Below are 14,984 nucleotides of genomic sequence, written 5' to 3'. Positions count from 1 at the left end.
GTCTTCAGCTTTCGTCTTTATCTATTACCTATTTTCTATTTCTCTGCGCCAACTGTAAACCGATGAAGAGCACTGCTTTACGTTCCATTGGATCCAGGCTTAATACCTATCTATGTCTCATTTCTGAAATATTTAAGGTGGGTCTTCTTCAAATGAACACAGTAGCCCAGTCGGGATATCATTTGACCTTGCATTACGAGCTGTCCCAAATTTTATTTTTCTAATCTTAAGGGGGGTTCAATGGTAGTATAAATTTAAAATCTCGACTGAATTCCACTGTTGCGTTAGCCGCCATCTTGATTTTAAACGTGAACCGTTTTTGGTCAATATCTCCGCCATTTTCAACTTTCCGAAAAAAATTGTACAAACTGAAATTGTTGTAAATGCGATTTTCTATAATTTCGTTTATTATATTTTTTTTCGTGCGGTCGATATTTTCAGAGTTATGTGGGGAAAATAGTGACAGTTAGAGCATAATTATTTAATTATTGAATTATCTCGTTTATTATTAGTTTTACAACAAATATACAGTTACGGTCACTGAATAGTTTACACTTTAATTTTTATATTGTAATACTGTAAAATTGCAGTGTCGTACGGATTTGATAAATGACAAAGTTAAAAAATCTCAAAAAGTCAATGCTTGTCAAAAATTTCGTGAGTGTTGAAAAATAAAATAAGAAACTAAACCATATTAAGACCATAATCCATTTTATTCAAAAAAACTTCTTTCTATATTTTTCATTTTGATGTAAAATTTATTTTTATTATTTTGATTTTTTAATTTTAATCAACCTATTCTAGGTACACCACTGGCAACGTCACTTTGACGCAAGAGGTGCGTTTAAACGAGGTAAAAATTTAAAAAAATCGGCTCCTTGATAAGCCAGCCTGTAAACTATTCAATGAGAAGAATTAAATTTTGTACAATTTTGATATCTTTCATTTTTTTCATAAAATCAATATTTAAGGTAGTACGTACGCGGTAAAAGAGCGGGCGTAAGACCTGATTGATTTTATAGCAATTATTGTTTTTATTCAATATCTCCGCCATTTTCAACTTTTCGATAAAAAGTGTAAGGACTGAAATTGTTGCAATTACGATTTACTACAAGTTTTCGAGAGAACCAGTGGCGGGTCTACGAGAGGGGGGGGTATGGGGAAATTTCCCCCAACAGGGTCCAAAATTAAAAAAAAATTTTGACATATTAAAATATATTAGCTGACATGAAGCTTAAAATATAGACAGACAAATTCAACCAATAAAACCCGCTAGTTAATAAAATTAAGTGAACTTAATGCATATAAGTTATTATTTATGTCTTTTATGTACTTAGTTTGGTTGGTGTTTCATTGGAAGTTTAAAAAATTGTATAAAATATAATTCTCTTTATTTTTGTTTATGTACAATTATGTCGAAAAGTTAATAATAAATGAAACAATTCAATAATTATGCTTCCCCTCCGCCTCCACTTTTTCCCCCCTTAATTCGGAAAATATTGGTCGCATATAAAAAGTATGCAAAAGAAATTGTAGGAAATTGTATTTCCAACAATTTTAGTTCCCACCGTTTTTGTCGAAAAGTTGAAAATGGCGGAGATATTAAGCAACAACGGTTCTCCTTTAAAATCAATATGGCGGCTAATGCAACCACGGAATTCAGTCGAGATTTTAAATTTACATTACTATTGATCTCCCCTAAAGGATATAATTATAAAATTTGGGGCAGCTCGGAAATAAAATTCAATTCAATAATTATGCTCCCCCCACCACTTTTTACTATTTTCCTACTTAACTTGGAAAATATCAACCGCATGAAAAAAATTGTTAAAAAGAAATTGTAGAAAATCATATTTGGAACAATTTTAGTTGAAAATGGCGTAGATATTGAACAAAAACAATTGCTATAAAATCAATCAGGTCTTACGCTCGGGCCATTTCCGCATACGTACTACCTTAAATATTAATTTTAGCAAAAAAATTAAAGAAATCAAAATTGTGTAGAATTTAATTCTCTCTATTTTTGTATAGAAACATTTTTGTCGTAAAACTAATAATAAACGAGATAATTCAATAATTATGCTCTAACTGTCACTATTTTCCGCCATAACTCGTAAAATATCGACCGCACGAAAAAAATCATAATAAACGAAATTATACAAAATCAAATTTTCAACAATTTTGCTTCTTATACTTTTTGTCTAAAAGTTGAAAGTGACGGCGATATTGAGCAAAAACGGTTCTCGTTTAAAATCAAGATGGCGGCTAACGCAACGGCGGAATTTAGTCGAGATTTTAAATTTACACTACTATTGACCCTCCCTAAAGATTAGAAAAATAAAATTTGGGGCAGCTCCAAATGCAAGGTTAGGCCTGTTATTCGGCTAACCGGACTGGACTACAGTGTATGCATAGAAACTGAGGTTCCGTTTTCATCTTTTTTAGTTTATAAAAATTTCCAGTTTATAGTAAGTATAGTTTATAATTAATTGTAAATATTTTGTCGGTAATGTAAAGTTTATATAAAGTTGTAGTTGTTGCAATTAGTAAATATTTTCTAGTTCGGAATTTTCCTGCAAAGGATGTTTGGATAGCAGTAAACTAACAACCTACCGTTACACATGGGAACATTTTATGGTGTTTATACATTACGCCATAAAATTAGAACGCGCTGATTTCTACTGTGCCCAATTTTAGGTTTAAGCTGTGGTATCACAAGAATTATTTTTTCATTTAAATGTCTGAAGTAAAAAACAGACGTACTCGCAATAATTGATTGTTTAACTTCCGACGACCGGTTTCGCTCTCTACAATATGCAGAACATCATCAGGTCAACGGTTACAAGTAAACTAAATGATGCCGTTAAAAGAAGTTATTTCTATAGTCTTCAATATCATGATTTCTTGCTCAAATTATGCTAATAGGAATTTGATTGGATAAACGGACAATGCTGCATAGGTTAACAAGTGTATGGGCAAGTTCTTGAGGGTAGAGAGAAAAGTGGCGAAAGACAGCCAACAAATTTATGTTTGTAAAATGGAATAAAAAGTGATGTCATCTATTTAATTTTTAATATGTAACGGTTTTAATGGTTTACTTATATTTATTAAAAGAATTCTTTTTATTTATGTGTTAAGAGGCTACAGTAGCGATCAGCAGGTAGCAACAAACGCGTTCCAAGATTGCGGCTATAATTTTGAATATTTTGTCGAGATATTTGGCACACATATTCGTAATATAATAAAGAATGGCGGTACAGAGCCCAATTTCAGAAATATGTTAGTACGTGGAAATTACTCTATAACTAAATAAAATATTGAAAAAAGGAGCCTGTACCGCCATTAAGAAGAAAAAAAAACTTTCTTCAAATAAACTTTTTTATCCCATGCCTAGATTTTGTGTAATCTTGGAACTACTAAAATTTTTTATTTCTAACAAGAAATCGAACATATTATAACTAAATAACTAATTAGGCAACATAGAGAAATTATCACTGTCATTTTGACAAACCTGCGTCAGATTTTCTCTAATCTGTTCTGTCATCTTTATCATATCTGTTCAGTGCAGTATAGTCCACAAAGCCACTGCGCATCCGCTAGGAAAAATATTCTAATTCGGATTTTTTGCACATTCTTACTCAAAAAGGACCCCTTTTAACGAATTTGCATGTTGCCAGGACCAAAAGTTGGTCAAAAATTTTTTAAACGTTTTTTTTTGTTTTTTTCCTAAAATTATTTTTTTTACATGGAACAAAATTTTTTAGGTTTTTTGGATCATTCCAAACAGAAAAGGTCTTTAGTGACTTTTCTCTAAAGTTGATAGTTTTTGACATATTATAAGCGATTAAAAATTGAAAAATTGCGAAATCGGCCATTTTTAACCCTCAAAATCTATGTGAAAAACTGAAAATTTGAATGTTGCCAAGGTCGGTAGATATTCTTTAAACATCCATTGATGAAATCCCGAAGAATTTTTTGCAATACAATATCAAAAACCCCTTTGTTTTTTAATTTCCCGAAGAGTTTTTTGCAATACAATATCAAAAACCCCTTTGTTTTTTAATTTCCAATCAAGCGTGCGCGACACTATTTTCCACCGTTGCATGTGTATGCAGTATGGTTAGTGTGACCAACTCTAATTTAGTCGAATTCGGGACAAGACTGAAAAACTACCTAAAATCCGGGACTTTTCAATGAAAATCGGACCATTTTTTTTAAATATAAAACTTTCATATCATCATTTTATTGATTATTTAACATTTTTATGTTGACAAAAATTTTTTGATGGAATGGGTTGTAATGATAATTACATTTTTGATAGTTTTTGACGTTTCGACTTCTAATCCGGAAATCGTTCTCAAAAAACGAAAAATTAGAAAATCAATTAATAGTGTTGGATTTTCATGTAAATTCAACCTTGGGTTAAAATATAATTATCATTATTTGATATTCATGTTTTTAAATCGTCTTTTCAGAAGACGATAATAATTAAAATACAGAAACCGGAAAAGTCCAGAGCTTGAATTTTCGTAGAACTATAATATACGACGATATAAAATAATGCATGCGTTTTGGATGTGGTGTTAGTATAACAGTCTAGAAATTGTAGACTTTTTTTCGTCCCACCAATTCAATTTGATGTGAATTCTTAGAAGAATGATGTATTAAAAATTTCAAAATGGAATTTTACCGAAACGTTGAAAATTCGGATGGCATGGAAGCCTTGTCCGGGACACCGGGATACGACTTCGTAATTCGGGCCATGTCCCGGATTTTTCGGGCTAAAATTATTCGTAAATTTTTCGGGATTTTTCCTTAAAGTCGCCGGTTTACGAAATAACGAATTTATTCCTTTCATTTGCACCATATTGCATACACATGCAAAGGTGGAAAATAGTGTCGCGCACGCTTGATTAGAAATTAAAAAACAAAGGAGTTTTGAATATTGTATTGCAAAAAACTCTTCGGGATTTCATCAATCGATGTTTAAAGAATATCTACCTACCTTGGCAACATTCAAATTTTCAGTTTTTCACATAGTTTTTGAGGGTTAAAAATGACCGATCTCGGAATTTTTCAATTTTTAATCGCTTATATGTCAAAAACTATCAACTTTAGGGAAAAGTCACTAAAGACCTTTTCTGTTTGGAATGATCCAAAAAACCTAAAAAATTTTGTTCCATGCAAAAAAATAATTTTAGGAAAAAAACAAAAAAAAACATTTAAAACATTTTTGACCAACTTTTGGTCCTGGCAACATGTAAATTTGTTAAAAGGGGTCCTTTTTGAGTAAGATTGTAGTGTGTTAATTTAAGAATTCGTTTTTGTTGTTTCATAGGAAAGTAGTATTTATGATAGTTAATTTATTATATATTTGTTGTTGTATAAGTTGTTGGCCTCTTTGAAAGAATAGATTGCTGTTAATTGTGAGTTTTAGTTATATGTAGGTAGGTAAGTATATTTTACGTAAAAATATTTCAAATTCTAATGGGAGTATATAAAGTTTTAGGAGGATTTTTTATTCTAAAAATATTATCAATAGTTTAACAAAATGGAAAAACTAAATCAAATGAAAAATAAAGTGAAACCTTCCAAGAAAAAGTCCATTAAAAACCGTTCCAAAATTATGCGAAAATCGAAATTTGTTTCGCTTCACAACAAAAAATGATCATTTATTATTGTTTTATTATTAGATATTTCATGCAAATACCTTTCTAAATACCTTTCTTAACATAAAATTTTCACCCATTTTGGTTTATTTTTATAAATATATATTTATTAATAATAAAATCGTTTTCTATTACTTCCATTTAGAGCGACTATGATATTGTCAAAATATTAATCTTATATAATGTCAAAGATTACCACTGTTGCCAAAGTTTATGGTAGTATCTCCCGAAGTTATATTTTGTTGCTACATGTTGATCGCTACTGTTTACTCTTAAGTAATAATGTAAGACTGACAACGTTTTTATTTTATTTAAGTTTAAGCACCCTGATCTATTTTCCTCGAGAACCGTTGTAATCTGTTCGGTGTTATATTAACTCAAGTCCTCTCTCAATGCTTTATTAATATCCTTTATTAAGGGGGGTGGGGGGCTGGTTTGAAAAATTTTGATATATTCGGCATTTTTGTTCCACAATTATTAAAACTTCCCCTGTTCCGGTGTTCCCATACATCAAAGCTTATCAAAACTATTAACAAATTTTCAGCTTGCTATTAATAAACTTTTTTTGGTACGCGGGATCCAGGCCTATTGCCATGTGGTTCCGTCCAAAATGGTTTTAGATTATTTCTTTCGCTTTAAAATGTTCAATACCGTATCTTAATTATTAAACGTGTTTACCTCAAAAAGTAGATTATGTCTTACGATATAGATGGGTACACAATTACTCATTTTTACTAGTAATGGTTTTAATGATAACTTATCTTTATATTTATCAAGGGATATACAGTCATATTTGCGGTTTTTTAAAACCAACTGCGTACTTATTTAAAAAAATCTTTAGACTACCTTTTACACGGTGGATATTATTGAAGCAATATCGACATTCATCAATATTGAACGAGTAAAGAGTACATTGAAACAATAATATTCATGGCAATAATATTGAAGAAAATCAAATCGGCTTGATTTTTATTGAAGTCCCATCAATATATTGAGGTCAATATTATTGACACCGTGGGAGAGGTATACACCATATTGAGCAATAAAGTCAGTTGTTCTAAATTTAAAATTTATTTAGTTAGTGTAAAATGGTCCTTTCCTCGTAATCGATTCCTGCTTTATTATAAATGGTGAAACGAATGCAACTAAGTGTTGAAACAGTTATTCATCCATTCTTAAAAAAATTGGTAGTCATCTGGCTCACTGTGGAGCCCTCGGAGCAATTCCCCATATCCATGGCTCAAACGTCTATTTAACCAGCTTTATATCGTAACTGTTCTTTGCCTCCTTTTTCCTCTTCTCGAGAACCAAAGCAGATTCGATTAGAAACTAGATCCATTCTCCTTGACCGCACAATTGAAAATGACACTTTATTGATCAGTATTATTGAGTTGTATGAGTGCTACCGTTTGCATCTAAACATTCCGTATATGTATTTGGAACCTAGGAGTTTTCTATTGGTTCGTTGCAGCACGCGGTAATATTTTAACCAATAGGCGGCGAGGTTCCAGATGCATATACGGAATGTTAGTCGGTCCCAAATTCATATACGGAATGTTAAATATCGTACACCGAAAAAAATAAGTTTTTTTAGAGTCTTTTAAAAGGAGATTGATTTTAAAATACTTGTTACTGTATTATTAAATAAAAATAAAACAATTATAGTATTTCGAATGTTATTTGGTGCGAAATTCATATGCGGAATGTTAATTATTCGTAGACCAAAAATGGGACTTTTTGTTACTCAGTTAAAGGAGACTGATTTTAGAATACCTATTTTATTGATGTATTATTAAAGAAAAATAAAACAATGATTAGGTACCTATTTGGTGCGAAATTCATAAATGGGATGGTATAGATTTGAGAGACATATTTCTTTATTTGACTAAGATTTCGCTTTCTCAGAATTTTTAATGACTTGCACGTGTTGTTAAGTAGTTTAGATCTGTTTCAGCTATTCAATTCAATTCTGTTGAAGTTTAGGGTTTAGGGCTGTGTGCTATCAGACGAAAATAAATGTTAACTTGGTTATAACGTTTGCGGTTGTGTTTTAAATATTATTTATTTTGGTTTATATATTTATTTTGGTCTACGAATAATTAACATTCGGCATATGAATTTCGCACCAAATAACATTCGAAATACTATAATTGTTTTATTTTTATTTAATAATACAGCAACAAGTATTTTAAAATCAATCTCCTTTTAAAAGACTCTAAAAAAACTTATCTTTTTAGGTGTACGATATTTAACATTCCGTATATGAATTTGGGACCGACTAACATTCCGTATATGCATCTGGAACCTCGCCGCCTATTGGTTAAAATATTACCGCGTGCTGCAACGAACCAATAGAAAACTCCTATGGTCCAAATACATATAGGGAATGTTTAGATGCCTACCGTTTTTACCATGGACCAAAAGCTAGCAACGTCGGAAAAAAAATATCTTAAGACAACTGGTTCTTTAATATATTATTCCCTATGCTTCCTCGAACACCGTACCGGCCATCTGGCTGCTGATACAGGTTGCGTTCATTACTGCGCAGCACATTTGTACAGGTAAACATATCGAATTTAAAATTATTGTAAGACGAAAAATTATTTTTTCTTCAAACGTCAAATAATGATGACATTACTTATCTAACTTGATCCTGTCAAAGTTTGATGTCTTCGCCGGCAGCAGTTTTTTTTCCCATTTCTTTACGGCGGAGGGAAAAATGTTGTCATGGCAACAATATGAATTCCATTATATTAAAATATGCCAGTAAAACGTCTTCGGTAACTTGCCGTACTCCTCTTGTATCGCACCACTCTTGGAAGTGCTTGTACGCTAACCGATACTTTATTCAGGACTTGGAGGGCCCCAAACGTGCTACTGCATCATTAGCCGCGGACTCAATTTCGTTTAGGTTTTCCATTTTCGCACTAAATTTGCGCTTGCGGTTGCAACAACAATAAGCTGTCTTTAATAATTGCAAACAACTGTCAAACAACTGTAACCAGGGAGACGCAAATCCCACCGACGACTTAATTATTTTAATTTCTAACATCTAGACGACTTTGATAGTTGTCACAGTTAATTTCGAGTAAAAATAGCGTATGAATTGTACTATTTATGGTTGAAAATTGCTACGTTTGAAGAAAAAATAGTATACTTTATTCGGCAAAGAAGCGACTTTTCTTGACTTGCCCTCTATTACGCGCCTCACTTCGTTCGGCGCGTAATATCGGGCGCGTCAAGAAAAATCATGCTTTTCCGCCTCATAAAGTAATATACTATTGTCAGTATGTACTTTTTAAACATTATTAGAAATATGAACTATAATTGCCAGACATTTTTGTGGTTTAAAAAGTAATCGTCCTAAAATAATTTTAATTCAATATACAGGGTGATTGATGAGTGTGATAAAGCTCAGTAGATCCGCTATAGTAATAGATAGCAATAAAAGTTGATAATAAAAATTGTAGCCAACTTTCAGCTTTACATTACGAATGTAGAATGTTCGATAACATAGTGGCAAACCAAACTTATGTTTTTTTTTAATGGAACACCCTATATTTTATTTTATATCCGAAATTCTCTTAACTTTCTTATCACAAAAATATAAAGGTTTATTACGTTATATAGGGCTTTTACAAAGTTATATCCAATTTTTTATGAAAAACGTAACAAGTTCAGCTCCCTGTATAAATAAAAATAAGCACAACAGCAATGGTTTATTGGTGCTATATATTTTTGTTGATTGTCAAAATTTATAAAAATCGTTGATATTGCTAATTTTCCTTACATCGAATACAGGGTGAGTCAAAACGCAAGTACATTATTTTCTCAGAAATTTTAAATGAAACACCCTGTATTTTATATCACCATCGAAAAGTATCATTACCGTACTTTAAATTTTGTTTAATATTCCCTATGCCTAAATTTGTTAGTTTTCGAGATATTTTCATTTTTCAGATTAAGTTATTAATGAAGGTGTAATTAAGGTATTAATTTAAAATTACTGAGAAAATAATGTACTTGCGTTTTGACTCATCCTGTATTCGATATAAAGAAAATTAGCAATATCAACCATTTTTATAAATTTTGACAATCAACAAAAAAATATGGCACCAATAAACCATTGCTGTTGTGCTTATTTTTATTTATACAGGGAGCTGAACTTATTACGATTTTCGTAGAACATTGGTTATAACTTTGTAAATACCCTGTACAACATAACAAACCTTTATATTTTTAAAAAAATCCACAAGGAAAAAGTTTTCCTGTAGTTGGCTGTATACCATATAATACAAAAAACAGTAAAATCCTGTATAAAAGTATATTTAAATATACCTTTAAATATACCTTTTATACAGGATTTTACTGTTTTTTTTTATATTCTTGTGATGGAGAAGTTAACAGGGTTTCGAATATAAAATAAAATATAGGGTGTTCCATTTAAAAAAACATAAGTTTGGTCTGCCACTATGATATTGAAGACCCTGTAACATTCTAACTAATTTTGTAATGCGAAGCTCAAAGTTGGCTACAATTTTTGTTATTAACTTTTATTTTAACTATTACTATAGCGGATCTACTAAGCTTTATCGCACTAATCAATCACCCTGATTTTGTATTTACCTGTATAGGTGTGCTGCGCCTATCAGCAGCAAGATGGCCGGTACGGTGTTCGAGGAAGCATAGGGAACAATATATGAAAGAATCAGCTGTCTTAAAATAGTTTCTCGAAAACGTTGCTAGCTCTTAGACCGGGTAATATGACCGGTATGCGCGCCAATGGTGAATATCTTCTTCTTTCGGTTGTTTCTTTCACCCATTGTTTCCACTTCATTCTGTTTTTGGCTAGGCGTTTCATTTCTTCTTTCGTTTTCCCTCGTGCATTATGTCCTCTATTTGACCTCTCCAATTCTTTCGGGGACTCCCTCTTCTCCTATTTGTCGTGTTTCCCATTTCCAGAATTTTCCTGGGCATCCTTTCTGGTTCTTATTTCTTTATTTCTTATTCTATCCCATTTTGATTATCCTGCGATCTTTCTTAAGTGTTTCATATCCATGGCTTCTATTTTTGACTCATGTTTCTTCTGTATTGTAAAATTTTCACATGCATAGGTTATTACTGGTCTTATTATTGTATTATGAATCTTCCTTTTCACTTCCATTTGTACCGTAAAATGGGGTGAATAGGAACAGTTTCCAACTTTCAACTAAAAAAACAATCACTAAAACATGTTGCAAACATAAAACTTATGCATTGTTATTTGGGTCTTACCTTCCTCTTTTGATATTTAGATGTTAAAAAATTAGAAAGTTAATACTCTAATCACAAAAAAATCAAAACCTGGTGTTCCTATTCACCTCACCAAGAGGGGTGAATAGGAACAGCTGTATTAAAAACCATTGTGTTTCTATTCATACATTTGTAGGGTCAATAGGAACAGGTAAAACGTATGTAAGGTGTAAAGCAACATACACATATAAATATAAAGTTTGTATTATTGGAAAAACATATTGTTGAAATGAACAACATTTTTTAAACTCTGATTTTGCATTTTCCTTTGAAAGATCATCAACCAGTTTCTTTAATAGTCTAGGAAACTTGTCTTTAGCTATTGTAGATTCATTCCTGCCTGCTCCTGTTTTCCATTACTCAACTATTTTGCGCCACATAATCTTCATGGTTCTTGTTGCGTCGTAACATACCTTTAAACTTTTTAGACAACAGTTCTGATTATTGTAGACAACCGTATAAATATTTATTTATTCACCCCACATATCTCAAATTCAGTTATATTATTGTAAAGGTTAGAATTAACAAAAAAAGAGTACTCCTCAATCCATTTTGACAGAGATTTTGTAGTTACCGAGAAAGTTTTTATGATGAGAAATAACCTCAAAATTAATAACTTTGTTTGCATGCCGAGAATAGAGGAACCGGTCGGTGACGCCAACAACACAAACCTAAATTTCCCAACGCCATATCACGTTAGCCAACTTGCAAAACTTAAATAGCCCAACGAAAGTAAGATAAATCTTATATAAATATATTATAACTTAAATCTTATATCAAAAATAGAGAATTCGATAGATCTGTAGTAAGTAAAGTAAGATAGTAAGAAAGTAAGATAAATCTTATATAAATATATTATAACTTAAATCATATCAAAAATAGAGAATTTGATACATCTGTAGTTTGTTATTACCAGCTTTGTAACGTCACTTTCTGGTTCCTTACATACCTAGAACATATGTTTGGGAGGACATAATTGGACCATAAATGTAATACTGTATTTTACGCACAATCTTATTAACTGGTTGTTGATTAACAAAGGAAAGATCCTTGTAAACCTATTATTAACAATTACTGTTTTATTTCTTTAAACTGATAGACCTTTTTTTAGGGTTACAAAACAGACACATCAACAGACGAACCAAAAATCCGACAAATCAAAGAATCCTTCGAACCGCCTACGTTGATCACCAAAGCACTCACCCACATCAGTTTCTACATCCTCATGTTCTTAGGATACCTCAGCCAGGCGCTGTTTCCACCTAAGTTGGTCAAAGAAAAAAATCGGGAAGGCTATCGACCGTTGTCTGATCGTTTTGCCGCTTTCTATTCCCAGTACGTCTACAGGCGTATCAAGGATTGTTGGAACTTACCCATTTGCAGCGTACCAGGGGATGAAGTCGTACTTAAAGATAGGATTACGAGAGATCATTGCTGGACCTTTGAGTAAGTCTTCTACACTGTAGTGTTTAGTATTACTTTTGTTATACAGCGTTTAGTATTAATTAGTATTAATTGTTCTCTATCGTAAAAGGGCGAAAAAATCATCACGATACGTAAAGCTGGTAGAGTTATTTTACCCGATAAGGGGAGTCCGATTTGATTCATTTTTAGTTTTGCGATGGCGACTAACGTCAAATAATTAGTCTTTCACTGGCGAAGCGTCCATGTAACCACTGTTACCAATAGGAAACTTGCATAAAATTTTAAATTCGAAAAAAATGTTCTAAATCACAACAGAACATAATTAAAACATGTATCAAATATTAAAAAGTTTTGTTTGGCTTTCGTTTGGCCCCTAAAGATGATTAAAAATTCAAATTAAAACAGGTGGCCCAAAACGCGTCGTGACGTCATTCGTTTAAATTATGTTTAAATACATTCTTCCAAAAAAGTAAACAGAATTTAAAATTAGACATTATAAACGTCAGTAAAAAATACAGTTATGTAACCTCACAAGTGTTTTTGATCGTTTGAACTATTTTAAATGTCATTTAATAGTGTCAGTGTCAAAACGAATGCCAAACCTAATAGGGAACTTGCACATTTTTTTATTGCATAATAATATTCAGTTTTCTTTAAAAATAAGATTTCCAAAATTTCACGCCTTAAAACCTCATAACACAAGTACAAATTTAAAATCTATATATATTTTTTTTCTTTTCTGGCCTTGGTTTAGAGAACCTTTAGTCAATTTAAAATAGTTCAAACGATCAAAAACACTTGTGAGGTTACATAACTGTATTTTCTACTGACGTTTATAATGTCTAGTTTTAAATTCTGTTTACTTTTTTGGAAGAATGTAAACATAACTTAAACGAATGACGTCACGACGCGTTTTGGGCCACCTGTTTTAATTTGAATTTTTAATCACCTTTAGGGGCCAAACGAAAGCCAAACAAAACTTTTTAATCTTTGATACATGTTTTAAATTATGTTCTGTTGTGAATTATAACATTTTTTTCGAATTTAAAATTTTATGCAAGTTCCCTATTGGTAACAGTTAAAAATCTTGCAAATAAATATTTTATGACGATGAATAATTCCATTTACCAATATTTTTACCAATAGAAATATATTATTATATTATGCGTTAATAGTAACAATTCAGTAAATAGCCAGACACACGAAAATATTGGCGAGTTTATGTGACTCAGTTGCACTTTATTATACACTGTTACCAGTCTCATTTGTGGTTAAAATGGTTATATCCTCGCTGTCGCTCGGGACCGGCTAGTTAAAATTTTGAAGGAGCGACGGCGTAAGCCCGTAAGCGCGCTGTGTATATCAGTAGCCCTGTTACCAGATTTAAATTTGGTTACAGTACCTATAAAAAGTGTGCATGCAGTTAACCATGGATGAGTGTCGCTGCGTAATCGATCAACTACTTGAAAAGTAATTCTCCTTGTATAATTCTGAAGAAAAAAATGAGATTATTGAAAATGAAAGACCTATTTTAAACAATTTAAAAAAGGAATCAAAAAAAGTAGTTCGATATTTTAAATTTAGTTGGTACAGTGAAAATCCTTGGTTATGTGGTTGCAAGAAAAATAGACTGTATTGTTGGCCATGTCTTCTGGTTTCTACAGAAAAATGGGTGGACCAGGTTCACGATTTAAATAGTTTTAGAGTTTTAAAAAGGAGACCTGAAATTTCTCCGTTACCTACATGTAAGATGTATACCCAATTTGATTCAGTTTGGTAAAACAAGAATCGAAAGTTCTCCTAACCAAGCTTTTAAAGCAAATATTGCTAAACATAATGAGTTTGTTAAAAAATAGATAGGTATATCCTTAGTTCTTAGCACACTTATAATAGATACCGTATGTTTTTTGGCCAAACAAGAATTAGCGTTTCGTGGTCATTTTGAGGGCGACGACTCTGACAATCGAGGCAATTACAATTGTTAACATTAATTGCCAAAAAAGATCAAAAATTTTGCCAACATCTAGAAACATCAACTGTTTTTTCGAGAGTTTCAAGTGATATACAAAATGATATTATTGAAGCTATATTAGTCCTGTCGCCAGTGGGGGTACAACGGCCTCCTTAATTCAGATGGACTTACCCAAGTTTTTTTATGTATTTTGACCCGTAGAACACGAATTTTTTGGGTGACAGTCGATCCGGATGTCGATAAGATTGTTATAAACAAAGAACTTGAGGAATCACATAACAGCGATTTTTCGCAAAACAAATTTTTTTTTGTATTTTTTGGGCCACTCTAAGCAAAAAATGTTTTTACAAGTTTTTTCGTAGGATGCATAGTTTTCGACATAAACGCGGTTGAATTTTCATAAAATCGAAAAATTGCAATTTTTGAACCCGAATAACTTTTGATTGAAAAATAAAATAGCAATTTTGCTTACCGCATTTGAAAGTTCAAGTCAAATTCTATCGGTTTTGATTACTTTCATTGTTAAAAATTAATTTTTTTATTGCTAAACAAAGCTATAAACATATAGTGATTGAATGATGTTTTAATGCATTTCTCATTTGAAATCCAACGAGTAGTTGCGCATA

The 14,984-nt window shown here is 31.7% G+C and overlaps 1 protein-coding gene across 1 annotated transcript in view; it reads left to right on the top strand.

Annotated features, from left to right (window-relative positions):
- The window catches only part of LOC114336423 (serine palmitoyltransferase 2), an 81,855-nt gene that overhangs the window by 29,247 nt on the left and 37,624 nt on the right, over window positions 1-14,984 (top strand). Inside the window, exon 4 of the mRNA XM_028286788.2 lies at window positions 12,073-12,407. Coding sequence (XP_028142589.2) covers window positions 12,073-12,407 — 335 coding nt within the window. The remainder of the gene's footprint in view (window positions 1-12,072; window positions 12,408-14,984) is intronic.

The sequence above is a fragment of the Diabrotica virgifera genome, chromosome 8 (assembly GCF_917563875.1).
Source record: "Diabrotica virgifera virgifera chromosome 8, PGI_DIABVI_V3a".
NCBI classification, from domain to species: Eukaryota; Metazoa; Arthropoda; class Insecta; order Coleoptera; family Chrysomelidae; genus Diabrotica; species Diabrotica virgifera.
The sequence above is the reverse complement of the archived record's forward strand: the minus strand, read 5'-3'. Positions and strand labels throughout refer to the sequence as shown.